Source organism: Grammomys surdaster, unplaced genomic scaffold (assembly GCF_004785775.1).
Source record: "Grammomys surdaster isolate TR1022 unplaced genomic scaffold, NIH_TR_1.0 125852, whole genome shotgun sequence".
In the NCBI taxonomy this organism is placed as follows: domain Eukaryota; kingdom Metazoa; phylum Chordata; class Mammalia; order Rodentia; family Muridae; genus Grammomys; species Grammomys surdaster.
In genome coordinates, this window is record NW_021620678.1 from 1,182,780 (window position 1) to 1,209,783 (window position 27,004).

The following is a 27,004-nucleotide window of genomic DNA, read 5'->3' on the forward strand; positions in this document are numbered from 1 at the left end:
GAGAGAGAGAGAGAGAGAGAGAGAGGGAGAGAGAGAGGGAGAGCGAGCTGGGCAAAGCTGCATGTGTTCATAGCCCAGCACAGGGTGTCTATGATGATGACCCAGGGGCCTACTGGTCAGCCAGCACAGACTAAGGAGCTTCCAGATCAGGGCATAAGACACCCAATGTCCTGCTCTGGCCTCCACATGGGCACACGTGGGTGTACATGCACACATGCATGTACCAAACAAGCCACACGTACACACAGAAAAGGGGAAGATATACAGTGGAACCATGGGGGCCAGGTCCCCTGGTCTGAGAGCGCACACAGTGGCCTGGTGACATTCATTAAAATAAAGCATCCTAGTGGCCAATCAAAAGAGGACAGAGGGTGACTGTTCCATGGTGGGACTATGGATTGTCACAAAGTGTCCCCTTGGAAGGTAAAGGCACTGCTCTATAGCAGTGTCTTACTTGCTAGAAGGCTTCAGGCCCAGGGCAGCCTGCACGCCTGTGAGGAGAGCTTACCAATCAGTGGAAAGTGGGGTTTTCCAGCAGAGGTCACAGGATTAGGGGCTCACTGCAGAGAAGCTTCATGGAGGAGAGGCGGGAAGGAGGGAGAGCCAGAGTTAGGAGGACTGACTCCTGGAAACGGGCACAGATTCACTCTAGACGAGCTGCCCCTGCCAGCACTGCCACCCTCTGAGTTCAGGAGTTGGGGGATAAGAAAGAGGAGAGTGTTTTGCAATGTGTCACAGTCAGAGATGGGAAAGAATGGGGGAGAGATCCACAGGACATACCGATTCACCCACAATGAGCTGGGCCTCCTGTATTTCAACCAGGAAGAGAAATGAGGGACAAAAAACACCCCCCTTTCCCTTCTGAGCTGTGCGATTGGGCCACCTTGTCCCAGGCCTTTTGGTACTACCAAAGAGTCGCTTTGGTCAAGAACCTTTAGTTGCCAGGGGGAAGAAGGAGGACCTTTGGCTGGAAAGTCTGTTGAGGCTGGGTTACTCTCCCTGAGAGCTGAGCTGTCTTCAAGAGCATGTTTGTTCCACACAAGAGTGGCCCTGGCCAGGCCCCATCAGATGGCCCGGAGTCTCAGGATTAAGAGAAAGACCCAGAAGAATCTACACCCTCGCTCCCAGGGCAATGATGAGTGCACTAGAACGCAGACACCTTTAGGTTCCACTGGGGAGTGGCCCCGGCTAGAGACATCACGTGTTTCTTAGTATATATGCCACTCGCCAAGGGCTTCGGGTGAAAAGGCCATGTGGGGATATGGTGACAGGCTGATGATTGACAGGTTGATGATGCAGGTGTCCAAAGTGAAGGAAGGTAATTCATTAGATCAGCTGTAGCAGGTTAGGCAGTGGGAACTGTGTACAGGCACTCTCAGGGGCTGTTTCTGTGAGGAGGTTCTGTGTGGGCAGTCAGGCTGTGATGTCCTGTAGCTATGTCAATTCCTCGGCCAGCAAGATGTCTGAATAGGTAAAGGTGCCTGCTGCCAACCTGATGAGGCCCATGGAAGAACCTGGTAGAGGACCAGTTCCTGCAAGCTGACCTCTGACCTCCCCATACACAATGTGAGATTTATGCATGCATAAATGCACACCGCTCACAGACAAAATTAATAAATAGATACACAAATGTAAAACATTTTCTAGCGTGGTTCAACATGACCATTCATCCTAAATGGCACCTGCAGGGCGTGTGGAGGCAGCATGCAGGGTGATAGGGAGAACTCCCTGATGCACCTGTACCACCACCACCACCCCCGACTCCCACCCCCCCATCCCTCCTACCCCCTCATCCTGCATTAGCCCAGAGATGACTTAAGAGCAGGCTGAGCCCAGAGGTCACATTTTCTCACCTTTGTTTATCTTTTCGTTTCTTGTACAATAGTCTGCTAAGAGGAGAGGTGTTTTCCCTGCAGTTTAACAACAGCCACTGGGTCCAGCCAATCCAGCATCCTTCAGGCCAGCTTCACTACTACCGCAGGAAGTCCTATCTATGCTACCAGCTGGAGCAGTCCAATGGCCAAGAATCACTCAAAGGCTGCCTGCTAAGCAAGGTACTAGACGGGTTCTCAGAGCCAGATCAAGAGGCAGCCAGGGTCTTCCCTTGCCCCTCCAAGACTTCATGAGCACCATGAAGGTCCCGACCTTCACTTCCTCTCTCTTAACACACTGGGGCGCAGTCTTTCTTGCTTGTCCTGAATCTTTCGAGGCTGTTCCCTTGCATATAACACATGCTTCCTGCCACGCGGGGTGCGCTCCTTGTTTGATCGTCCTCCCAGGTCTGCTTTTTTACTGCCTTGAGGAAACAATGAACTAGACACACTGGCCTCTTCACTGCTGTCTCCCAGGCTGCCTGTCCTTCCTTTTCACTACAACCTGCTCTTCGGTTAAAACATCTTTGGAAAACTCTTCCCGAACTTAATGGTGGCGCCCCTTTACTCTCAGCACTTGGGAGGCGTTCGTAGCCAGCTTGGATTACATAATGAGTTCCGGGGTCAGCATCCTGAAGTGAGGTCACAGAATTGGGGATCATGACTTGAAAGTACCATCTGTTTGCTGAACCCTTTTCTCCGGGCACCTCTGGGATTCTTGTCCAATTTAGAAGAGGCTGTAGCCTGGCGGTCGTGGCCCACGCCTTTAATCCCAGCACTTGGGAGGCAGAGGCAGGCGGATTTCTGAGTTCGAGGCCAGCCTGGTCTACAGAGTGAGTTTCAGGACAGCCAGGACTACACAGAGAAACCCTGACTCGAAGAAGAAAAAAAAAAAAGAAAGAAAGAAAGAAAGAAAGAAAGAAAGAAAGAAAGAAAGAAAGAAAGAAAAGAAAAGGAAAAGGCTGTGGTGCTTTATGAATGTGGAGTTAGTGGTTGAATACAGAAAGAGGGTTTCTTCCTGTGCTAGGCAAGACATTAGGAAATTCACAAGGTAGAGCCCCTGGTCTCCAAGCTCCCGGGGGCGCCCCGCCCAGTCTCATACTGTCTCATCTGGTTTCTGCCTTCCAACCTCTTTCTGTCCGGACTCCCCACAGAAAGGTAAACCGCATGCGGAAATCCTCTTCCTTGATAAGATGTGGTCCATGGAGGAGCTTAGCCAAGTGAGAATCACCTGCTACCTCACCTGGAGCCCCTGCCCGAACTGTGCCCGGCAACTGGCTGCATTCAAAAAGGATCACCCAGGCCTAATTCTGCGTATCTATACCTCCCGCCTGTATTTCTACTGGAGGAGGAAGTTCCAGAAGGGGCTGTGTTCTCTGTGGCGATCAGGGATCCAAGTGGACGTCATGGATCTCCCACGTAAGGAGGGACCACGGCCACCAGTGGGCAAAGGTTTTCCGGCTTCAACAGGGCAAGCCGTGGCCGGGAGGATGGAGGAGAAGCTGGGCAGGAAGGGAGGATGCTAGCCCTGCTGAGGCCAAACTTTTGCCTCCACCCGACTGGGCAGAGTCTATGAAGAGAGTAACACCCTGAGAAGGGAAGGGAGTAGGGAAAACCTCTGCACGGCCTGGGGATTCACCAGCTACCCTCTTTTTCATTTCAGAGTTTACTGACTGCTGGACAAACTTTGTGACCCCGCAAAGGCCATTTATGCCATGGAATAAACTGGAGAAAAACAGCTGTCGCATAAAAAAGCGGCTCCGGAAGATCAAGGAGGTGAGACTCACCTGGCTGCAGGCCCCGCCTTCTAGTGCAGACTCCGCCCCTTCAAACCCAGCCCCATTACAGCCCCTACCTGTTGCAGCAGAACTCTCAGTCCTGGGCCCAGGCTTCTTGTTGCCGGCCCTGACTGCCTCTTTCCATGTTCCTTGGGTGCCCCTCCCTTCACTCTCCCCTGAGGCCAGCCTCTCCTCTCCACACCTCTCTGTCCCGGTTCTTAACTACAACATCCCTGTTGCTTTTCTTCCTCGCACTCATTGGCGCAACCGTATTTCTTTCCCAACAGTCCTGGGGCCTGCAAGATTTGGTGAATGACTTTGAAAATTTACATCTTGGACCTCCGTTGTCTTGAACAGCAAGAAGAGATTCAAGAAGGTTTTTTGGTGACCACCGCCCAGCCCCAAGCCTAGGAGACCCTTTGCTCTCCTATTTCGTTTTCCCCTTTTTTTTTTTTTTTTTTTTTGTTGTTGTTGTTGTTGTGTTTGCTTTGTTTTGAAGACAGGGTCTCACGGGTAGCTTGCTCCTCTAGAACTAGACCAAGCTGGCCTTAAACTCTAAAATCCACCTACCAATACCTTCTGAGAGCTGGGTTTAAGGTATGCGCCGCCCGTTCCCAGCCCTGAGCCACTGTTCTGGAGCCGTGGGCCACCATTCCAGGCCTTTTCTTCCTCTTTCTTTTATATCTTTTTACCTTTTTTTTTTTTTTCCATCAATAGGTGCTTAATTTTGTACTTGAAAATTTTAAGTTGGGCCAGGCATGGTGGAGCAACATGAGGCAGGAGGATCTCCATGAGTTCAAGGCCAGCCTGATCTACATAGGTTCCAGGACAGCCAGAACTACACAGAGAGACCCTGTCTCAAAAATAAATAAATAAATAAATAAATAAATAAATAAATAAATGGAAGAAGTAAAAGAAAGAAAGACAAGATTAAGTTGTGCATGATGGGTCGTGTGTGTCTGAGGCAGGAGGATTGCCACACATTTGAGGTCATCCTGGGCTATACAATGAGATCCTGTCTCAAAACAAAACACCAAAAAGAACAGTTTAAAAATCTAATAACCTGAGCTCTTTTCTAATAAAGTGGACAACCAGGCCCCCTCACGCATCAGAGTGTGCATGACAAGGAAGAGAGCTGGCGAGATGCCTCACGGGAGAGCGAGATGGCTCGCGGGAGAGCGAGATGCCTCACGGGAGAGCGAGATGGCTGCCCATGAAGATTAGAGTTGAGATCCCAGCACCCACCTCCTGCAGCTCACAATTGCTGAGTCTAGCTGCAGGATACCTTGTGCCCTCTCCTGGACTCTGTGGCACCTCGTGTGTGTGTGTGTGTGTGTGTGTGTGTGTGTGTGTGTGTCTAAAGTATGTATATATACATATATGCAATATATATGTATACACACATATATAAAGAGTTCGATTGAGAAAGAACTTCTGGCCTCCACATGAGTATGTATGTGTAGCACACACCACACACATGCGCACGCACGCACACACACACACACACACACCACAAAAAATGGCATACGCCTCTCTGGAAACACTGTTAGACATATCCAAACGTGTGTCCAAATCCAGTGAGGATAACAGTGTTAACTGTCTTTTAAAAGTCTTCCTCTTGTTGCTCTTTGATAGAATATTCCATCTTGGTCCTCAGGTTTTTGCCTGTTTCATTACACAGAATGCATTTGGTTCATTTGGAAGATACCCAAAAATCCTCTTTTGTTCATTGTTATTTTTATGTGTTTGGATGCTTTACCTGCATGTGTACCTGTGCACCATGTGTGCCTGGTGCACACAGAGGCTGGAGAAGGATGTGGAGTCCCTGGGGTTGGATTTACATATCAGCAAGAGCAACTGTGTAAGCCTTGAGGGTGGTGCCTGCGCCTTCTGGAGCAGCTGGTGGTCCTAACTGTTAAGCCTTCCTCCTAGACCTAGGCCCTAAAAAAAAATATTTTTAGAGGTGGGGCTTTTTTTTTCGAGACAGGTTTCTCTTTGTGTATCCCTATCCTGAGCCACCACTGCCTGCCGAAACATTTTTTTTTTTTTATGAAAGCTTTAATTTATTCCCTCACCAAAGACAATCAATGGGGGTGAAAGGTCAAGATTTTACTGTCTTCATAACAAAATCGGCTTAGAACTGGATCACTTGGCCCTTTCTCTTCTTGTCACCTCCCAGTTCAAAATGCTTGCACCTCTTAATAGCCAGCATCCTCTTAGATCTGCAGTTGGGCTCGACACACTCCAGTCGCAGCACGATCTTCTTTGTAGTTTTAGCCTTTTTGCGGAAAATAGGCTTAGTCTGACCACCATAGCCACTCTGTTTCCTGTCATAACGCCGCTTTCCCTGGGCATACAAAGAATCCTTGTCCTTCTTGTACTGGGTCACCTTGTGGGGTTGGTGCTTCCCACATTTCTTGCAGAATGTCCAGCGGGTCTTAGGAACGTTCACCATGTTGGCAGGAGCGCTATCAGCTCAGCCTACTGTAACATCTTAACAGTTCATACAGAATTCAAAATACCAGTGCCAAGGCAACTGCTTAATACTAAGCTTCTGCAAAAAAAAAAAAAAAAAAACCCAACAACAACAAAACAAACAAACAAAATCCAGAAAATCATACAAGTTACACACTTCCAGGACATGATATCACGGAGTAAACACTTTGACTCCAAAAGTGGGGAATGGAGGTATTGCAAGGAAAGTTTTATCAAAGCAAGACCAAAACCCAGCAGTACAAACACCAAAGCCTACGGCTCTGTCTGCCATGTCCGCCACCTGAGGCTGATGGCTCACCTCTCCAGCTCTGTCATCTGCATTGACATGTAACATCCCTTGGGACAAGTCTATCCCATGGCCTGCTTTCTTTTGCGCATGCTCCTGGCATGTATAAAACACGGAGGTCTCCATCAACACTTAGCCTTCACCATCACAGCTTCCTTACTGGTAATTCAAGTCTGACATTGATTTACCTAGAAGTTTCTGGACTCTTGGTGCAACCCCCAACCCCACCCCATCACAATTGGCATTTTGCATGCCAGCAAAACCAATATCGTGTGGATGATAGATCTGCGTTCTGCTCCTAAGTTTAATGCCCACACTCACACTGCCCAGCAGTGTCTCCTAGGTGACTCCTAATCTAGCCACAAAGGTTAACCTCACATGCCACATACATAGTACAGGTTGAAAAGAAAAACAAAAAACATCTCAGAATAGTATTGTTCAGGGTTCTTAGCTGAAGCAGTAATAGTAGCAACTCCAGCTAATCAAATACAAATAAAAAGATGTTGAAGGTTGGTTTGATTAAGCATTTGAAGCTGTTGACCATCTCACTGAATCCCGAGGAAAGATAGTGGTCTGGGCTGGGGAACCTAAAAGCCAGAAGGGACCCCAGGACTAGTGTTCAGTCAGGGTTGACAGCAGAGCTAGTGCATAGGCTGTTCTGCCCACACCACCCACATCTGGACTGGATGCTGACACAGAACATCTGCCGCGGCGGCAACCTGCATTCCCAGAATGAAGGAAGGTAAGGAGGAACTAAGTCACAGTAACTAATGCGCACCACACAAGAAGAAAGGGAGCCGGGTGGGTCACACTAAATGTAAAGAACATTTAGACTTTAGAGTCGGGCAGATTTGGGGCCTATTTGGTTAGATGAGATCTAAACTATTTGTGTGGCTGTGACGGACATTATACTGTCAGTCCAAAAATCCAAAGCAACCCAAGCAGGCACAAGAATCCAGCAAAGCAAGATCTTTATTTGAATTGGGCAGCAAAAACTGACCAGTTAAGCTCTGGTTGTCCTGGAACTCACTCTGTAGACCAAGGTGGCCTGAAACTTAGAGATCTGCCTGCCTCTGCCTCCCCAGTGCTGGGATTAAAAGTGTGCACCACCATGCCTGGCCTGAAGGACACTTTTAAGAATTTGTTTTCCTCTCAAGTCAAGGTCTCATGCATCTTAGAGTAGCCTCAAGCTCACTGTGTACTAAAGATGACTTTGTACTCCAGATCTTCCTGCCTCTGTGTCTGCGGTGCCTAGGATCACAGGACAGTACCACCATACTATTTTCTGTGGTGCTGAGGGCTAAACACAGGGCTCATGCTAGGCAAGTACTCTACCAACTGAGTTACACCCTTAAGGCGTTTCTTTTCAATCTTCAAAATTCCAGGCAGAGAGCGGGGCAGTAGTATCCGCCCTCCCCAAGGCTGCCGCTGACCCTGCGGTTCACTGCTCCTCTCCAGAAGAGAGGAGCTTGCTGGAAGTTGGAGCTGTACCTAGGGAGTCTTACTGCTCCTACTCCCAGTGGAGACTAAGACAGTCTCAGAGGGAAGGCCTGGTAAGATGAAGGTAAGATATAGGGCCCTGGGCCCCTCAGATGAATGCTGACATGTGGAAATGCCAGCGGAGGGGACTGAAGGAGAGAGATGAATACTGTCCACTGCAACCTTGGGGCCAGTACCAGCTCCAAGGACCAGTGGCCATCCTACCAAGAAGTTCATTCTTGTCCCTTTTGTTGGATTGTCCCCAGCCACCTCTGGAGAATCCTGGAGTGTGGGCTCCCTGTGGGATTGAGCTTGGTAGAGCAGTGGATACCACATCTGCAGCGGCTCTCCTGACAACACCTCATCTTAGCTGTGGATTGACATATGGAAGGTTCCTTTACAGGTGTCAAGTCTTTGCTGTCCAGCTCCACCCCACAGGCCACTGAGGGAAGCGAGGACAGTTGTGCTCACACCCGTGCATGCTTTCTGCACTGTCTGCCTGTGCTGGGGTTGGCAGGTGTGCATAGTCTGCGCAAGCCTGAGTTAACCTCATGATTAGCCTGGGTTCTCCAGCCTGAGACTCAGGCTGCTGACACCAGGCTTGTAGTACAAGGTACTCTTAGAAGACGTAGAGGAATGAATGGCAAGGCCCACAGCAGCAGTCCCAGCCTCTAATGACACTGCAGGCCAGCCCTGACACACTAGGCTCATTTCTGTCCTCAGCTAATTTTCACTGGGTTCAGAAGATTGAATGACTTGTTGTGAGGCATAGGGTCCTGGGCTGCAGTTTGGGGTGGGGGGGAAGTATATTTCATACAGTTGTGACACCATCAAAACAAACAACCAGACACATAGAAATTTCTACAGTCATTTAATGTATTTTTTTAATAATTTTTGCCTCATCTACCAGATAAATCATCTAAATAAATAGATGCTATAGTCTCTTACCAATATCAGTACAAAAATAAAACCGCAGTCTACACCTGCTGACTTCCCAGCACACACTCCCCAGGGCGGGGGACCTAGGCCCAATTCCTCCCAATACATTCAGGTAGTCTGAACAAAGCTCATAGCTCATTCTGTGCAAAGGAAGCGGTCTTGTGCTGAGACCTGGCGGCCAGGTGTGGTCCGCCATTTATAAAGCAAAATCGATGCCACCTCACTGGCACTGAGGTCCTTCCTCAGTGGGCAGGAGGTGGAAGGAACTTGGCAATAAGATCACCATCTTACCAGATGAGAACCACATGGCCCGAATGGGCTCAACTGTGGCGCTGCGAGTGTCCACACTACAGGCTGAGGCATATCTTCACCCCAGCTCAGTGAGGGAAAGTACAACCCAATCTCTACATTCAAGTGGGTGGGGCCAGGGGAAAGATAGGCAGGTGGCCACCACTCCTTGCTAGAGTACTGGCCCTGTTATGGGGTTAGTGTATATATGCGGGTGGAGGGGGTTTACTGTCCACTTAGGTAGGTAGCTTCAGGCTGGGAGAAGCCTTTGTGGCCACTCGAAGCCTTCAGCCATTCTCCCTAGGTGGCCAGTTCCCTGCAGTCCAGAGCTGCATGGCTACCCTGAGGGATACCCAGTCTAGGCCACATCTCCAGGAACTGGTAGGTTTCACAAAGGGCCCTGTGAGAGAAAAGGACACCGCCTACTGCTAAAGACAGAAGACAGCTGCCGGGCAGGTCCCCCCTCCCTGAGCCTCACGATCCAAACAAACTACAGGCGTTTAGTCTCATGCCCCTAGGAATGGGGAGCATGACATCAACGGGATGCTGTCCCCCAATATTGTGGGCCATCAAACCCAGCAGCAAAGACCCACCCTCACCTTCTTTCCAGGAGCTGGGACCTCAAGAACAGCAAGCTTCTCCCCACTCCCAGGCTCCTGCAGCCCACTGACTGAGTCTCCTCCTCTCTCTCCGCTCCCTGGCCCACCCAGACATCCTCTAGATTCAGGACCCAGGAAGGAGGCGAAGCAGGTCACCCACAGAAGACTGCCCCCAGTGGAAGCACTGAGTTAACCCTGGACAACTGAGAATTAAGGAGGGGAGACCAGGGACAAGAAAAGGTAGAAGACAGAATCCCAGACAGACACAGGGCGCAGGATCTTTGGTTTGGGAATGGGAGTGTCTAGAAGTCATCCTGCCCTTGTTCATACAGACTCTGCTGACCTAAAGACACAACAGAATCGGTAGCTGCTAGGACCCAGCCACATAGCTTCTATGGGAGCAGGGGGTGAGAGCAATGCGCCTTTGACAAGGGAGGGGCCCTTCCTCAGGTGGGAAGGTGTCAGCCTAGAGGACGCCTGTGCAAACTAGCAAGCCACCCCCTTACCAGGACCACACACTCGTGTGCAACCTGTCTCACGTATCATAGTTCAATCCCCAAAAGGTGTGAGGGGTTATCCTTAGCCGTGCCATTCAGGTTGGGGGGGGGGGGACACAGAAGACAAGGACTGCCCTGAGAAAGTGGTGGGACACTCCCTCCCTGACTGCCCACACACTGGCACCCACGGGTGCTCAGATCGGCTGAGCTGCAGGAGAGGGCAGAGAAAGGGGCTGGAAGTCACCTGAGTCAGAGAGAATGTGACTCTCCTGCAGGAGGAGGGGTGGGCCGGGTGCTTGTGAGCCTGTGTGGAAGGAACTGCCCCTTGGACACCAAAGCCTGGGCCTATCTGCGGCTCAGATTACACGCCACCAAGTCCCAGCTGTTTGCCAAGACAGCTGCAAACCAACAGAGACCGATCCTGTCACACGACATACGTGCAAGGTGGAGCAAGGGTGCCGTGGGAAGTTCGTTTGTGCTGTGAGTGACGCCATGGTCACCTGGTCAGTTTCTAAAGGTGTGCAAGGTCCATGTGGACAGGACTATAGACATGGGGCGGGTGTGAACACACTCGGTGTGTGCACATCGGGGTGGCTGGATGTGTTCACGGGCATCTCTACACAGGCCAATGACTGGGTGACAGCACACTCAGGAGGCTTGGGTAGTCTCTTCCCTGGTCCAGCCCATGCTTGTTGTCCTGATCCTGTCCCTGGTGGCCAAGGCCAGCCTCCAAGTCCCACCACAAAGCTGGAGCGGGAAGTTCATAGTAAACACCCATGTGACGGAACAGGGAGGGAAACCACCAGAAAGCTGGGTGACTGCTTGAGGCAAGGTCTGGACCTCTGGGGTTCCTCCGACTTCCACTGATCAGCCTCTGAAAGATAATGACAGAGGCGTACTGGGCAGGGTAGCCTGTCCCCATCTGCCCTGGAGATGAGACCCAAACAACACGGCCTTCCCACCCTGTCCCAGAGGCCTCTTTGTAAACAACCCTCGCGGAGCAAGGGCAGGGTGGTGGGATCTTCCCCATGCTTCTGCTTTTTTAAAAAATAAAATATTTACCCTGCTCCCAGCCCCTCCTGTCTCTGGAATTCCTCACCCAAGCCCCAAGAAACACAGTTTAAGAGTGGAAGCCGGTATTCACAGCTTCCCACTGCGGTCTCGGAAGAAGCCCTCGGCGGCTTGAGCCTCGCGGAAGGTGACGGTGACGGAGTTGGCGGTGATGTCAGTCACGGTAACTTCACTTGAGGGGAGCGCGGGTGTCCAGGGAGGCGGCCCGTTGGCCAGGTCTGCTTCTGCTGCAGCCATGGAACAAAGACACAGATGAGGCACAGGCTGGCACCAAGTGGGCAGTCAGACGTAGGGAGAAGCATGCACCCCATCCCCCATATGCTTGAAGCTGGATGCTTAGAAGGGCATACATGCACCTGGCAGCTAAACATCAGGATGGGCAGGGGTCAGGCCCAAATCAGTCCTGACTGCTCCACAGTTGTCTCCAGGCCCCGTGGACAAGGGTCAGGGACCTTTCAGGCTTTGAGGTCTCAGGATGACTGCCTTACCCTCCTCCTCAGGGGGCTGCTCCACAGGCTCCCAGTCTCCAACAGCGGCTTGCAGGACATCTGGGGCTGCTGACTCCTGCAGGGAAAGCTCCCGTCGATGGCTGTGACTCTCCAGGTGGGGCCCGCGTGGCGGGAACTTCTTTCGTGAGAGCCGCAGGTACTTGTGGGCCTTGCGTGGCTTGCAGAGCGGGAAGGGCAGGATGGGCACCAAGGGGCCCTTCTCCACCAGCTCAGCTGCCCCTGCCTTGACCACCCCCTTGGGGCTCCCGCTGCCGAGTGGGCGCGCCAGAGAGAAGCAGAGCTTCTCCATGCCCTTGGCTTTGTGGGAGCTCCGCAGGTCCATGCTGTACAGCCGCTGCAGGGGCAAGCCAGGGCGTGGCGGGTCAGCCCGCCCCCCACTGCCGTACCTTCGCTCTCACTGTAATTCCCCCAGTATACCCAGCCTCATTTGCATCTGTCCTACCTGCCCCTCCCCTGTCCCTGGGCTAGGGACCACAGCCTACTCTCAAACACGCTGAGCTCAGTCATCCCTCTTAGCCTCAAATGTGGGCCTTGTCTCCCGGGGGCTGAGGATCGAGGCTGCAGGCGCTTACTCCTTTGATCCACAGTAGAAGAGCACCAAGCAAACATTGAAACCAACACAACAGGGGTAGGGGCACAGCCTGGGGGCACCGCGTTTGCCTAGCAATTGCACGGTCCCGGGTTCAATATCAAGTGCTATGCAAAAAAAAAAAAAAACTAGATTTCTTAAGTAGACACATTATGGAGATTGTCTGCCTTTTAGGACACAGAACTTTGCCTCCCAAGGAGCCTTGAATGCTGAAACAGTAGCTCTTCAGGGAGACTGCAGGGGTGAAGGGAGAAGCCACTGCTAGAGTCAGGGGACAACCTAGCCTGCACAAACAGCACCCCACACAGACCCGCTGCTCCCACACAGACATTCCTGGGCTCTGGAGCTGCCCTCAGCCCACTCTAGAGTCTCTCCTGCCAGCTCAGCCTTGGTGAAGAAAAGCAGGAGTGAACACTCACACACCTGAGGGCTGAAACTCTAGAATGGGGGGGTGGGGAATCTGTCTTTCCAACTCTGGGTATAATTTGCACATATCAAAAAACAAAACAAAACCCTAGTGTGAGGAAGATCTCCCATTACTCTGCATTTTCTGCCACATGCCACCAGAGGCTAAGAGTTCCATCAAGGAACTATCAAATGGGGGCACAAGATTACAAACTGTCATGGTGGCCCAAGGCAGTCCCACATCCCACCCTGCCGTTGGTCATCTGGCAGGCAGAGGAGGTTGAGGGGTGTGTGTGGCCCTCACCCTGACAGCTCCAGATCACAGCTGGAGTCTACTTGCTGTGTGACCCCAGGCACACCCCAAGCCTCCATAAGACCTAAGTACCTCATCAAAGCAACACTGCCTTCTGGACTTCTCTGCAGAGTGTGACTTCAGGCAAAGCTGTAGAGCCCGTGTGGCTCTCCCTTGCTCTCTGATCACCCACTTGACTCAGAAAGTCATGGACACTGTAGGTCCTCAACACAGCCGGATCTGTCAGCCTCCAGCACTGCTTCACTGACCAAAGGGAGCATCAGGGACACGAGCTTCCGGCCGCAGCCCCAAAACATCGTGACTGGACCTGAGACTTAAGATCACTCCACAACCAGCTGAAGTAGCACCACCTTGTGGACCCATAGAGACCATGGGACACAACAGCAGTTTGTCACACAGCAGTACATGAGCTGACACATCTGTCCTGCTGTGATACACAGATGGAATGTGTCCGCTTATGATGTGTGCTGGGTTCGTGTCTAGCAAAGGTCACTTTCCTTCCTAGGGCCTGTTTATGACAAACCCTGTAGATCATCCCCACCTACAGACAAATCATCCGGTCCAGTAAGGAGAACCCGAGATAATCCAGCATCAGGAGTGGTTAAACACATTTGAACCAAAGATGGTCAAATGCCCAGGTGGGCCTTACAGACTCAAGAACACACAGGCACTTCCGTCTACCTTGTCACAGGTGAGAAAACACTCACACCTGAGCAGAATCACTGGACTGTGTGGTGGCTTCATATTCTTTTGGCTTCTTTGCCAAGACTTACAGCATCATGAGAATGGACAGAAATGTTTGCACGGTAAGGAAATGCAGGCTTCTCCACATGCATCTTCCCATCCAAAGAGAACACGGTTCTAGAAGACTGCTGTTTCAAGGTCATGTTCAGGATGCTAAGGGTCTCCAGTTCTTGGATTTTACAATCCTACCCTGCCATGTTCCTTAATACTAAGATCCACAGATATTTTGTATTTATAGAGTTTTGGAGGATCAAAAAAGGCTTGTTCACAACATTTTAAACTCTCAAAGATTGGCTGTACGTCTACCCTCAGGCCCACTGGAGTCCCCTACCCAGGCTGATTTCCCTGGCTCCAGCTCCACATATGGCCCTTCTATCGAAATGTACCCACTGAGTGTCTCACTCCACAGTACCCTGGGGTGCTGGGTAGGGTGAGACCACAGGCTCAAGGGCCAATGCACATGCAGGTGGTGGGGGCAAGGCAGGGTGAGGCAGGGTGAGGGAGAAAAGGCTCAGAGGCAGTGATTACCTGCAGAAGAAGCCGCTTGGGTTTCGGACCTCTCTTCCTATACCCTGATGCTCGGTCTCTCTCCTCCCTAAGAGTGTGAGTTAGAAGAAAAAGAGACATTGATGACATCTAAGAGGAGATGCTTCACCCCCTCCTCCATCATGTGTTTGGTCGGGGACATCATTGGCCACCCCACACTCCTTATTACTCTGGGGACACAGTGGGATTGACATTCAAGTTCTAGGGCCTAGGCTTCATCCTCAAAACACACAGGTATTTGCTACACTGGGGCCAGCCACACAGGGCTCTGCTGTTCATGCTACTTAGGGACTCCATAAGAATGGAGCTCTACTGTCTACTGGAGGGAGGGAAGCTGGCAGCCCAGTCTGCCCTGAGCATCTCGGGGCACCAACGGGCATAGCATGTCCCTTGGTGAGGGGAGCTCCGCCCAGCCACCCTTCCGGACTTACTGGAATCTGCAGAGACAGGAGGGAACCTGTCTCATCTAAGTACGTAGGGAAGATGAGTGCTTCCCTCATGAAGCAACTTCAGCCTGAATGACACAGCTCAAGATGGCAAGTGACAGTGCCAAAGTCACAGGACACTCAGTACTCTTCTCTGCCTGACTCAGTGCACCCCACTCATGCTTCCTTCCTGTAGCCCATGAAACCTCAGGACACCAGAAGGAAGGCAGGGCTGGGAGCTGGCTCATTTTCTAAAAGGATTTGGGTGACCTTAGGCCCCCTTCCTGTCTGGGCTCTCTATAAAGGAGTCCTCCCGAAATGTCTTAACGTGGTCTTCTTGGCGGGACCTACCACACCCTTGCCTGGCAAAAGTCTCCTGATACAAGGAATGAGCACCTGGCCTTGACACTTCCCATGCTTTCTCTGTCACAGTCGAGGACAGTCCACACACATGGGGATGGTGGCATATGTCTATAATGCCAGCACAAGGGAGGTAGAGGCAAGAGGGTTGCCACAAGTGTAAGGACTTAGTGAGACCTTGTCTTAGAAAACCAAGACCTTCCATCCACAGAACTCATCAGTGACACGGCACTAGTGGTTCTCAGCCTTACTAATCCTCCAACCCTTTAATACAGTTCCTCTTGTTGTGGTGACCCCAACCATAAACTTATTTCAATTGATACTTCATAACTGTCATTTTGCTACTGTTTATGAATTATAATAAAAATAAATACCTATGTTTTCTGATGGTCTTAGGAGACCCCGATTGACTCTCAGTTTGAGAACCATTGCTCCTAAGAACTTAGAGAACAGAAAGAAACCACAGGACAGAACTGCCACCATCACAATGAGTTAGGAGAAATGGTGAAGGACTGGAGAGATGACTCAGGATTTAAGAGCACTGGCTGTTCTTGTGGAAGACTCAGGTTCAATTCCCAGCACCCACATGAAGCTAACACTGGCTAACATACTGGCAGCTAACCCACATGAAGACTGTCTATGACTCCAGTTTCAGGGGATCTGACACCCTCTTCAGGTCTCTAGAGGTACTGCATATAATGGTACGTACACATGCACTCAGGCATGCACACACAAACATAAAATAAACATTAAAAAGAACAATGGTGCCTAGGTGGTGGTGGCACACCCCTTTAATCCCAGCACTTGGAAGGCAGAAGCAGGATCTCTGAGTTCAAGGCTAGCCTAGTCTACAGAGTGAGTTCCAGGACAGTCAGGGCTACACAGAGAGACCCTGTCTTTTTTTTTCTTTTTTGTTTTTTTTTTTGAGACAGGGTTTCTCTGTATAGCTCTGGCTGTCCTGGAACTCACTTTGTAAACCAGGCTGGCCTCAAACTCAGAAATCTGCCTGCCTCTGCCTCCCAAGTGTTGGGATTAAAGGCGTGTGCCACCACTGCCCAGCTGACGCTGTCTTGAAAGACCAACAAAATGACAACAAAAAAGGAACAGTGACAACACATGTGAACAGTGACAACACACGAGAACAGTGACGACACATGCTTTGATGTGGTTCCAGAAGCCTCTGGGGAGAAGCAGGAGTGTAGCAATGAGGTCAGCTGTCACAGGTCAGCTGTCACAGGTGCTGTGTGCAAAGCTCCTGGACAAGCCCCTCCCCCACCCCACTTCCCAGATCGGCTTCAGTCTCCTCATGTGTCCAATGACACCGTACATGATGTTTGTCTATGCTCAGCCCAGGGACTGGCACTATGAGGAGGTGTGGCCCTGTTGGAGTAGTTGTGTCACTATGGGTGTGGGCCTTAAGACTCTCATCCTAGCTGCCTGGAAGTCAGTCTTCTCCTAGTGTCCTTCAGATGAAGGTGTAGAACTCTCAGCTCCTCCTGCATCACGCCTGCCTGGACACTGCCATGATAATGGACTGAACCACTGAACCTGTAAGCCAGCCCTAATTAAATGTTGTCCCTTATAATACTTGCCTTTGTCATAGTGTCTGTTCACATCAGTAAAACCCTAACTAAGACAGACCCTCACTCCTGTGTCTGGAGATTACCAAAAGGAGCCAAAAAAACAAAACAAAACAAAACAAAACAAAACAAAACAAAACAAAAAAACAGAAAACAGAAAACAAAACCACAACGGTTTTGAGAACTACAAGTACCAAGTAGCACACACCCTACATCCAGCTCATGGGAGAATGGGAGAGTGCGCCAGACTACAGGACCAAGGCTACACAGCTATAGCAAGACTGTTGAAAAACCAGCATTAGGAGTGGGGGTAGGGGTGGGGACACTGTTGAGATCTCTCAGCTAGTGAAGGGGCTTACTGGGAAGTCTGACAAGCTGAGTTCTATTCCTGAGTTCTATCTCGACAGAAGGAAAGAACCAATGCAAAGTGTCCTTTATGCTCACACATGCACTGTGGTATGCCAACACACTCACGCACATATGTAAATAGACGTAATTTAAAAATGACATGTTGCGGAACACTTCGTGGTCCACGTGAGGGTAGTGAGGCCTGTGGGATGCTGGGGTCACAACTCTCAGCAGGGCGCTGAGGAGCCCAGAAGCCAAGCCTTCCTCACATCCTGCCTGACTTTATTAGACTTCCTTCTTTGACAGGGGAAGTTCGGATGCTGCCATTCACACATGGGGCTCATCGGTCAGCGTTTCTGAATAAATCCTCAGCCAGGGACTAGGAAGCTACAGGAGGGTAGGTGCTGGCGCAGAGGGAGACACCAGCAGGCCATAGGGGTGGGTCCTAGGTGTCACCATCTTTCCCTGCCACGCACACCCACAACCCACTCTGCCCTAAAGATCCTTGCCCAAGGCCAGGACTCTGGCAGGCTTCCTAAGATATCTTGGGGCTGGCCTTTGGCCAGGCCCAGAACAGGCAGGGCCCTTACTTCTCCTCGTAGGCCATGACAAGGCGGGGGTCCAGGATGTGCTCCTCTGGCTCCCATGTGCTGTACCTGCGGAGAAGAACAAAAGGTCAGAGCCACACTGCCTCCACCAGTGTCATAGAGGCTGCCACTGTACGCTATGCCTGCCTATCACCTAGCCTTAGCCTCCGGGAGCTGCATGACATCACAACCCCTTCATTCATGCCACGAGGCAATCAAGACTCCCACTGCAAACTCCAGCTAGATCCAGATCCAACTGAGGCCTAAGGAAACCTATCTTCCCCATCCTACAACATGGCAGAGGCTCTGGGGCTAGTCTATCTAGGTTCAAATCCCAGCTCCGAGCCTAGCTGACTATGCAGTCTTAAGTTATGTGCTTAGCAGCCCTGTGTATCTGTGTCCCTCTCTGTGAGGTACTAACTACGGGTCTCAGGGCTGTTTGGTCATGCCTGGCAGGGAGAAAAGGTTTTGCTGCTTGTGTTTTTATGTTGCTCTGCCTCAGCTCCACCCTAGCCCAACTGGCGTCTCTACCATCAAGCAAGGCCTAAGCCCTTCTCTCTGAGCCTGGCCCACAACAGGTGCATCTAGTGATAAGAGGCATCTTATTTATTTGGTTTTTCAAGACAGGGTTTCTCTGCATAGGTCTGGCTGCCCTGGACCTCTCACTCTGTAGACCAGGCTGGCCTTGAATTCACAAGAGATCTGCCTGCCTCTGCCTCCCTAATGCTAAGATTAAAGGTGTATGCTGCCACTGCCCAGCTGACAGGTATCTTAAAAGAACATAAATGAATACAAATTTAAAGCAACAGAAGGGAAAATTGTATCAATTATAGCTACAAGTATAAAGCTGTAACTAAAAATCACTGGATGGATGCCTGGGTGTTCTGGTCTACAAACTGAGCTCCAGGCAGGCCAGAACTATGTAGTAAGTCCTCATCTTTACAAAAAAATCATGGCCTCAACTATCCACTCTGGACAACCACAGAGACACTTGTTTATCTGCCTCGGCTGCTGCCCTGCTCATCATGGCTGGGCACTGGAGCCAGTGCGTCAGATGATGAAGACACAGTAAGCTGTGCCACATACCCAGTGGAATGTCACTCAGAGGCAAAGAAGAACAAGGGACAAAATTCACAGGAAAATGGATGGAAGTGACAAATGTTATAAACTTAAATGAAGTAATCCAGGCCCACAAAGGAAGACAGCACCTTTCTCAGAGATGCAGCCTAGCTTCAGCGGTTTGGACTTGTATTAATCTGTGGCATCTGTAGAGGTCAGGAAACTAGAAAGGTCCCTTAAGACAGAGGGGGAAAGACTTTGAAGGGGGAGAGGACAAGCAGGACACACATGGCATTAGAGTAGATAGGATGGTACGCCAGGGGTGAGAGGCTTAAGTGGGGTGAGAGCAGGGAGTGGGGGGAAGTGCCAGTCACAACTATGAAGGTATGAAAAGTCTTATGAAAAATCCACTAATCGGGAAGCTAATTTTTAAAATGTAGGGGCTGGAAAGATGGCTCAGCAGCTGTTCTTGCAGAGAGCAGGAGTTCAGTTCCCAGGACCAGATCAGGCAGCTCACAGGTATCACCTAGTTCGCCCTCTTCTGGTCTCCTGGGCACTGGTGCTCATGTGTACACAAACACATACATACAGGTGAGGAGGAGTAGTAATAAACCATGTATTTTTTTAAAAAGATTTTAAATTTTATGTGCATTGGTGTTTTGCCTACATGTATGTCTGTGAAAGATACCAGATCCTCTGGAACTGGACTTAGCTGCCACGTGGGTGCTGCTGGGAATTGAACCCTGGTCCTCTGGAGGAGCAGCCAGTGCTCTTAACCATTCCTCCAGCCCCAAATCATATTTTCTAACAGGAGCTGAGTGTTGAGTGTGTGGCTCAGCAGGTAGAGGCAATTGCTGTCCAGCTTGACAACCTGACTTTGATCCTTGGTAGCTACTAGGCAGACAGAGAACCAAGTTCTCCTTTCCCTTCCACAGTGACACACACACGCACGTGCATACATGTACACATACACACATCTTGGAGTCCAGGACTCAGGAGGTAGAGGCAGGTGGATCTCCGTGAGTTTGAGGCCAGCCTAGTTTACAGAGTGAGTTCCAGGATAGAAAGGGTTACACAGAGAAACCCTGTCGTGAAAATACAACAATAAACAACAAAACAAAACAGGGAAATACGGCCACATTTAGGGGCTGGAGAGATGGCTCAACAGGTAAGAGCACTGACTGCTCTTCCAGAGGACTTGAGTTCAATTCCCAAAAACCATATGGTGGGTAGCTCACAACCATCCATAACTCCACTTTTAGGGGATCTGATGCCTTCCTCTGGCCTCTGAGGCACTCAGGTGGTATACACACATATATGCAAGCACAATGAGTCATATGCATAACAAGTTGTAAAAATTCACATCTTTTAAAAATGCCTTATGCACGGGGCTAGAGATGGCTCAGGGGTTAAGAGCACTAACTACTCTTCCAGAGGCCCTGAGTTCAATTCCCAGCAACCACATGGTGGCTCACAACCATCTATAATGAGATCTGATGTCCTCTTCTGGTATGTCTGAAGACAGCAACAGTACACTCATTAAAATAAAACAAAACAAAAAAACAAAAAAATAACCATTGTCAGAAAAAAACATTATATATACATGAAATTATTAAAGAATAAAATATGAATATACATGAAGGATAATATAAGGTATAAAATATAAATTCATACATGACATAAAAATGGTACATAAGCCAGGCAGTGGTGGTGCACGCCTTTAATCCCAGCACTCGGGGAGGGAGAGGCAGGCAGATTTCTGAGTTTGAGCCCAGCCTGGTCTACAAAGTGAGTTCCAGGACAGCCAGGGCTACTCGGAGAAATCCTGTCTCAAAAAACAAACAAACAAACACCAAAAAACAAAAACAAGCAAAAAAAGAAGATACATATTATATATAAAGTATATCATACATACATACACACAGACACAGACAGACAGACAGACACACACACAATTTGGTTTTTTCAACGCAGGTTTTCTCTGTGTAGCCCTGGCCATCCTGGAACTCACTCTGTAGACTAGGCTGGCCTCAAACTCAGAAATCCACCTGTCCAGTGCTACATGAATTTTTTTGAACCCAAACAAACCCAGTCAGCCATGTTCTGTGAATCAGGCCAAGGTCCTCCTGGAGAAAGCAAACGACTGGGTGGAAGGGCTCTTGGCAAGGAAAAAGGAGGCAGAGGAACACCCTAAAAGCTCTGGGACACTGGACCAGGGGGAAGGGCAAGGCACCAGGCACAGTACTCTTCCTCTCTCCCTCTTTGTCACTACTCGGTTGACATGTGGGATCCTGGGCTGCCTCTAGGTGTTCAGCAATAAGTCCAGCATACAAACTCTTCTCTGGGTCCAGCAGCCATCCCTTAGCTATCCCTAAAAGCCAGGGTTTTGTGGTTTCCCTTCCCAACTGGCTCTTGCTGGACAAGACCAATACAACTATGACTGCAACTGGTACAGTCCAGGGGCCGCTGCCTCTCGGAGCCCCAGGTTCTAGGAAAGCTACCGAGCTGACCACTACCAGGACAGGGACTGGAACTCATGCCTTCGGCTCACTCCCCCCTCACTACCTGCTCAGTTTCTCTGGCCGGCCCTGCCACCTCCAGGCCCATTTCTTATTGCTACAGCTACTTTGCGTTTCTAGGCATGTCCCTACCCTTCTCCACACCTCTGTTCATCTAAAAACAACTGTCTCCACAGTCACACCAAATACACCAGACTACCTGGAAGAACTGGCAACCCCGCCCCCAATGTATTTCACAAAGGCAGGTTCCTAAATAATCACTCCAGTTTAGAGATGAAAAAAGGCACAGAGGTTAATCAACTTGCCCAAGGTCATCTCCTGGGCTAGCATCACTGCCTAGATTTATGGCCTTTAAGCCCTGCAAGCTGTGAAAACAGAAAAGGGGGGCCAGGGTCCTAGAACCAAGTCCCTAGGCAGAGAAAGGAAGTAGCAGGACGGAAGGAGGTGGGAGGACCATCAGCCAGAGGCAAAGAGAAACAGCAAGGTCTTGAAGAGAGAGGCCCAAAGCTTGATGCGAAATGCCGCTGCAAATATCTGACGTACAGGGAGCACTGCGCTTGCGCACTCAAGAAGCCTGAGGGGGCGAGCCCAGATCGCTGGAAACCTATCCGGGCAGAGCACGCCTGCCGGCTGGAGATAAACACGGCCACGTGACAGTCGCCCCGCCCCTACACTGCCCCAGCCCGGTAAACAAGATCTACTACTACCGTGGCTACACAGTACCCGCGAGCTGGAGTCAGGCGACTGGGTGGGGTTGGTCGCAACACCCTAGCAAGACAGGTCGCTGGGTCCCAGCCGGCCGTTGCAGGGTGGGGGAGGGGACTGCGGGTGATGTATACAGAAACTGGGTGAGCTGGGGCCTCGCGGAGCAAGGCCAGCAAGGCCAGCGGCAGCTCCACGACTCCAGTTTCAACCGCCCCAACTGCTGAGCCTCATTCTAGAGCTGGTCTCCCTGCAATCACTTCGCTTTGAGTTGTGGAGAAGATTCCATGTATTATGCTGTGACTCGCATACTTGAGTATGGCACATTATAAAATCCAAGAAGCGTGGCATGGCTACCAGGGCTAAACCAGGCTTCTGGGCCTTGAGAGGAGGCTCCTTACCTGGCTGCCTATACCTGGGTGCATTAGTGACTCCTAGCGGGCTTCATTTAAATATGAGGAAAAGGAGGCAGAGCGAAAAGTTGAAAAGTTAGAGTTTTGCCTTGGGTCACAGCTTGTCAATCATAACCAAAGTTCATAAGGAGGCATGATAGCCTGGTGTCAGAAAGGCTAACATCAAGACACAGGGCCCCTTTGGCCCACACTGGCCGAGTATCTCAGGGGTAGGTCAGAATCTCACTTGAGTTTCTTCTATACCCCATCTGAAAAGTGGTGACACCTGGCTCATGCCAGGACTCTCCCACTGGCAGCTTGGTAACTGATGCTGTTACTCAAGCTCCAATGAGCAGTCTTTCTGAAAAGATGGAGCTATATTTATCCAAGATAAGAACGAGGGTCTCCAAGATGGAGCAGCAGGGTGCTGGGCAGGGAGAGGCAAAAATGGAGTATTCAAGGGTCTCTGAAGCAAACAGAGCACCTGAAGTTAACACCCTCTGCCTGACATCCCCAGAAGATCCAAGGGTTCTCCTCCACCACAATCACTTGGGAAGGGGAGGCTGTTGTTGCCTTTTACTGGAGAGAAAATGGGTAGGAACAAAATTGGCCAGGCAAGGACTCCTTCCTGTCACTACTACTGAGTATTTCCTTATCTAGCCATGAGGAGAGTAGCTATAAAATGGGAGGATCTCACCCTGGTCACTAGGCTAGACAACACCCACTCCCCACACTCTCTCAGCCTCTGTTCAAAGTTAATTCCCTGAAAACCAGCTGATCAGATGCCCTGGCCTTATCCCCAGCTCAATCCTCTCCAGGTGAGGTGGGGCTGCCTCACACAGGTGGCTTGGGTATTGTGCTGTGGGCGTTCGCTGTTATGTTCTTGTAATGACTTCCTATCCCTGAGCCTCAGTTTCTCCCTCTGAAAGAGACGGTATTTTTCTAAGGAAACTTTAAGCTCCTATTTTGGAATGGAATCTTTACTTCCAAAAGAAAAACACAGCTTATGGGGCCTCCCTGTACTATCAGTCCAACCCCCGAGAACAAGTGATTGGTTCTAGGAGAGGCTTTGAGGGTTCAGTATTTGAAGACCAGCAAATAGAGGCGGAGGGCTTGCCCAAGGGCTCACAGGTTCCCACGGGGCAGCCAGGCCTTAAGTTCTGCAGCAAAGGGGGAGAAGGTATTCTCAGAAGATATAGTCAAATGGCTCTGAGCAGACACAGGAGGGCTATCAAGGCACTAGCTCCAGCTCTCCTCAGGGAAGCTGTCGATATGATCAGCTGCAGCTGAAGATAACGCAGCTGAGCCCCACTGAGGACACTGACCACTAGTGACCAATGGAGGGGCATTTGGGAATGGAAGATGGGATAGAGGGGAGGCTAGACCAATGTGTGATGTGCATGTCAGTCATCAGGTACAGCACCTGGATGCCTACAATCCACCCTGAACCAATACCCAGGCCTTTCAACTTGCCAGGCTAAGCAGCCTGGGAGAAAAGTGAAGGCCTGGGCCACTGAACCCCTTTTATAGAGGGGAAAGTTGAGGCATTTGAGGGCTGTCTTCCCCTCTTCCCATCATCTCTCCATGATATCTCGGGACCCAATCACAGGTCAGCCCTCCACCTCCATCCCTCCCACACACAGACAGGAGAAGCGGACAGTCCGGTCCAGAGGTTGTCAGAGCCATCAGGAAAGCAGAGGAGTTTTCCAGGAGGCAGGGCAGATCATTCACAAGCCAATAGAGGTCCTATGTCTAGCTTGTTGCCACCAGTAACAACTCTCCGCTGGGAGGTGACATCACCAGAGGCCCACAGGCTGTGCTGGGTATAAAACGTAGCTTTCTACCCCACAACATTAGGAAAGACTATTGGGAATTCAGAGAAGCCTGGAAGTAGCCAGGCTCAGCTCTGCCTCCCCTTGCTCTGTGACCCAAGGAAAGTTGCTTATTGTCTCTGACTCTGTTTCTTCATCGGAAAAGCTCAGAAACACAGCAACTTAAAAGACAAGGCCTGGTAACTTATTCTGCAGGCAAGGGAGCACCAGATCCAAGATGACCCAGGCTCTGCCCCTCCCTACACTGAATGCAGTGAGGACTGGGGAGCCACCCCCAAGGTCCCCTCTCACCTAGCACTGTACCTGCCCACACAGGGACCTCTTTACCTGGCCAGCAGGGGGGCAGGATGAGGGGACAAGCAGGACACTCCTTACCAGGGGGGAATTAAGGCCTAGAAAATTTTGCTGGTGATTTAGGAATGCTTGCCATAAAAACATCAAGAGCTGAAGCCAGCGTGGTGAGAGGCTGACAGACAGGGGACACACACAAGAGTCTTACTTGGGAGGCCATCCTTTCCACTTCACCAGGTATTCAACTTTGCCCTGTGAAAAGAAGAAAGAAGACCATGAGACCCGCACACTCTACAACCACCTGCCGGACGATAAAGGTGAAAGGACCCTCTGCAACAATACAGTATCACCAACCTGTGAACCTCAAGACTGTCAACCTGGAGTCGACGCCCCCTCCCCCACAACTCTGGCTACTACTTGACATTCCCACAGACCTCCGTAATGTCCCATGGGAGTGTATCTGGTCCCAGACATCCCTGGAATCCAACATAAGGGGCTCATGTCACAGAGAGAAACTGAGACCATAGGAGAGCACAAGTGCAGAATGCAGAGCTGGCATAGGGGCGGAAGTCCCATGCCAAGACCATGATTCCTCACTTTCAAAAGACGGCGGGCCCTCCACTTGTTAGGAACTGGAGTCTCAAGGGAAAGGAGTCTTTAATTGTCCTGTTCAGCACCATGCACTGAATGAAGCATCAACATTGAAGAGTTTTTGAATACCTCCTCTCCGATCACCTTGCCAAAGATTCCCTCCCTAGCACCACTCAGTGGACAGCTCTTTATGAAAAGCACCTAGTCCGCTAAAGGCATCCGTCTTTACTTCCTCGTTCATCCTGCATCCTTGTCCTCTGCCAGAAAATCAGTTTTGAGAGACAGAACGGAGCCTTGGGCTTCAGAGCGGTATCTAGAATACACGGCCGCCTCGGGAGATCTGGCAGTGCTGAGCTGAACGAATAAGTTCCCCGTCTCACCTACTCCTGTGCCCTGTTAGAGATGATGTCTATACCCGCTTCAGTCTAGTACCCTGGAAAGGCAAGGAAAGAAAGCAGCCCTAACCAATAGATAGCCAAGCTCCAAGCCACCTACCTTGGGCCCACCCAAACCCCTGCTGAGGACACTACAGCTGGTACTCCCTGCCTTTTCAAGTGGAAAAAGGTGGCTGGCAAGAGCCTCCCAAAGAGATGCGGGGAGAAAAGGAAAGAGGTCCCTTCCGCAGATCCAGGACAGGAACTCTTCTCACTGCATATGCCCAGATCCAAGTTCAAGCTAGGATGAGTCCCTCGGCAAGCACGTGCACATAGATTGCAGACTTGAGGTCAGGACCGGAAACTGCAGGCTGAGGTGTGTAGTCCTGAGCGCGGCAAAAGCGCCTCCTTAAATCTCAGAGTGTGTGCATGTGGAAGGCCTTGGCAGAGGTGGGAGGAGCTTCGAGGATGCCCCAACAACAGTGACCCAGGCTTCGGAGCGACACCCAGCTGGAAGGTTGGGGGAGGGGAGGAATGGGAGAGGAGAAGAAAGGTGTGCCCTGGGGGGTTGGGATCGGGAAGGTCAAAGTCCAACATGAAAACTTCAGAGGCCTTTGGAGACTTTCCCAAAGCTCTGCTGCCAACTTCAAAGGACTTGGTACTAAACATCCTGGGAGCCGAGTTCGAGACTCACTTTGACTCTAACGCACTGGCAAGTTGCTTCTTCAACTTGAGCTTTAGTCTCCTCGAAAGTGATCGAAAAGGGGACGAAGCGGAATGGAGTTCAGGATCTCCTGTCCCATCCTCATCTCCATCCTAGGTGGCCTCAGATGGACTAGCATCTGAGGGCAACAACTTTAACTCTACTGGCCCTACATAGTGGCGGGGAAAGTGGGGAAGAGGATGTGGAGACCGGCCAGGCAGCCTAGGGTCCCTAGGTGAACCCCGCACCACTTTCTGCTCTGCCCCACCTGGAGTGGGCGGTGCTGGGGAGCGGGAGGGGACCTCGCCCCGTCCCGGGAGCCGCCCCCGAGCAGCCTCACCTTCCGCACGCGCTTCTTCCGGATGCTCTCCACCGCAAACACCTGCTCGCCTATGGCTGACAGCTCCATGCGGGGCGGCGGGCGAGTGGGCCCGGGGCCGGACGGGCCGGGGGTGGAGCTCCGGGGCCGCGGCTGCTGCGCGCGATGCTCGGGACGGCAGGGACCCCGTCAGGCTCGTCCGGGCGCGCACGCGCACGCGCGCACACCCCCTAGTGCTCCCTCACGCCGCCGACGTTCCATTTTTGAACCTGCGCAACGTTTTCCCCAGCGCCAGAGAACGGGTGCGCGCGCGCGCGGGCGTGCCTCTGAGAGCGCCCAGAGGGTCAGCTCCGCCCCCTCGCTGCCGGAGCCACGCCCCTCTCCTTAACCCCGCCTGCTGACCAAATTGGGCAGCTGGCAGCAGGTCTGATGCTCTTGGCTTACTTGGATTTTAGGGTCTAAATGGAGCGATCTAAGGTCCGCCCCATCTCTTTGGACTGGACGTGATCAGT

The 27,004-nt window shown here is 51.0% G+C and overlaps 3 protein-coding genes across 5 annotated transcripts in view; 1 reads left to right on the top strand and 2 right to left on the bottom strand.

Annotated features, from left to right (window-relative positions):
- Positions 1-4,961, top strand: part of LOC114640916 (DNA dC->dU-editing enzyme APOBEC-3-like) — a 17,531-nt gene extending 12,570 nt beyond the window's left edge. Inside the window, exons 5-8 of the mRNA XM_028790012.1 lie at positions 1,886-2,054; positions 3,026-3,290; positions 3,535-3,647; positions 3,937-4,961. Of these exons, the coding sequence (XP_028645845.1) occupies positions 1,886-2,054; positions 3,026-3,290; positions 3,535-3,647; positions 3,937-4,002 (613 nt within the window). The 3' untranslated portion in view covers positions 4,003-4,961. The remainder of the gene's footprint in view (positions 1-1,885; positions 2,055-3,025; positions 3,291-3,534; positions 3,648-3,936) is intronic.
- An 822-nt stretch (positions 4,962-5,783) lies between these two features.
- Positions 5,784-6,116, bottom strand: LOC114640920 (60S ribosomal protein L36a-like). The gene has a single exon (XM_028790016.1). It carries the CDS (start codon positions 6,102-6,104, stop codon positions 5,784-5,786), a length of 321 nt encoding a protein of 106 aa, XP_028645849.1. The 5' UTR covers positions 6,105-6,116.
- Positions 6,117-8,764: 2,648 nt separating this feature from the next.
- Positions 8,765-26,633, bottom strand: Cbx7 (chromobox 7). Of its 3 annotated transcripts, XM_028790009.1 has the most exons (7): positions 26,514-26,633; positions 24,714-24,757; positions 17,714-17,779; positions 14,393-14,459; positions 11,793-12,147; positions 11,333-11,531; positions 8,765-11,107 (listed from the first exon to the last, which is right to left on the bottom strand). In XM_028790009.1, the coding sequence occupies exons 1-6, from the start codon at positions 26,580-26,582 to the stop codon at positions 11,374-11,376; spliced, it is 759 nt and encodes a 252-aa protein (XP_028645842.1). In that variant the 5' UTR covers positions 26,583-26,633; the 3' UTR covers positions 8,765-11,107; positions 11,333-11,373. The 3 variants fall into 3 exon arrangements, with proteins under 3 accessions (XP_028645842.1, XP_028645843.1, XP_028645840.1); XM_028790010.1 differs by having other exon boundaries at positions 8,765-11,531; positions 11,793-11,868; XM_028790007.1 differs by having other exon boundaries at positions 8,765-11,531.
- Between the last annotated feature and the right edge of the window lie 371 nt (positions 26,634-27,004).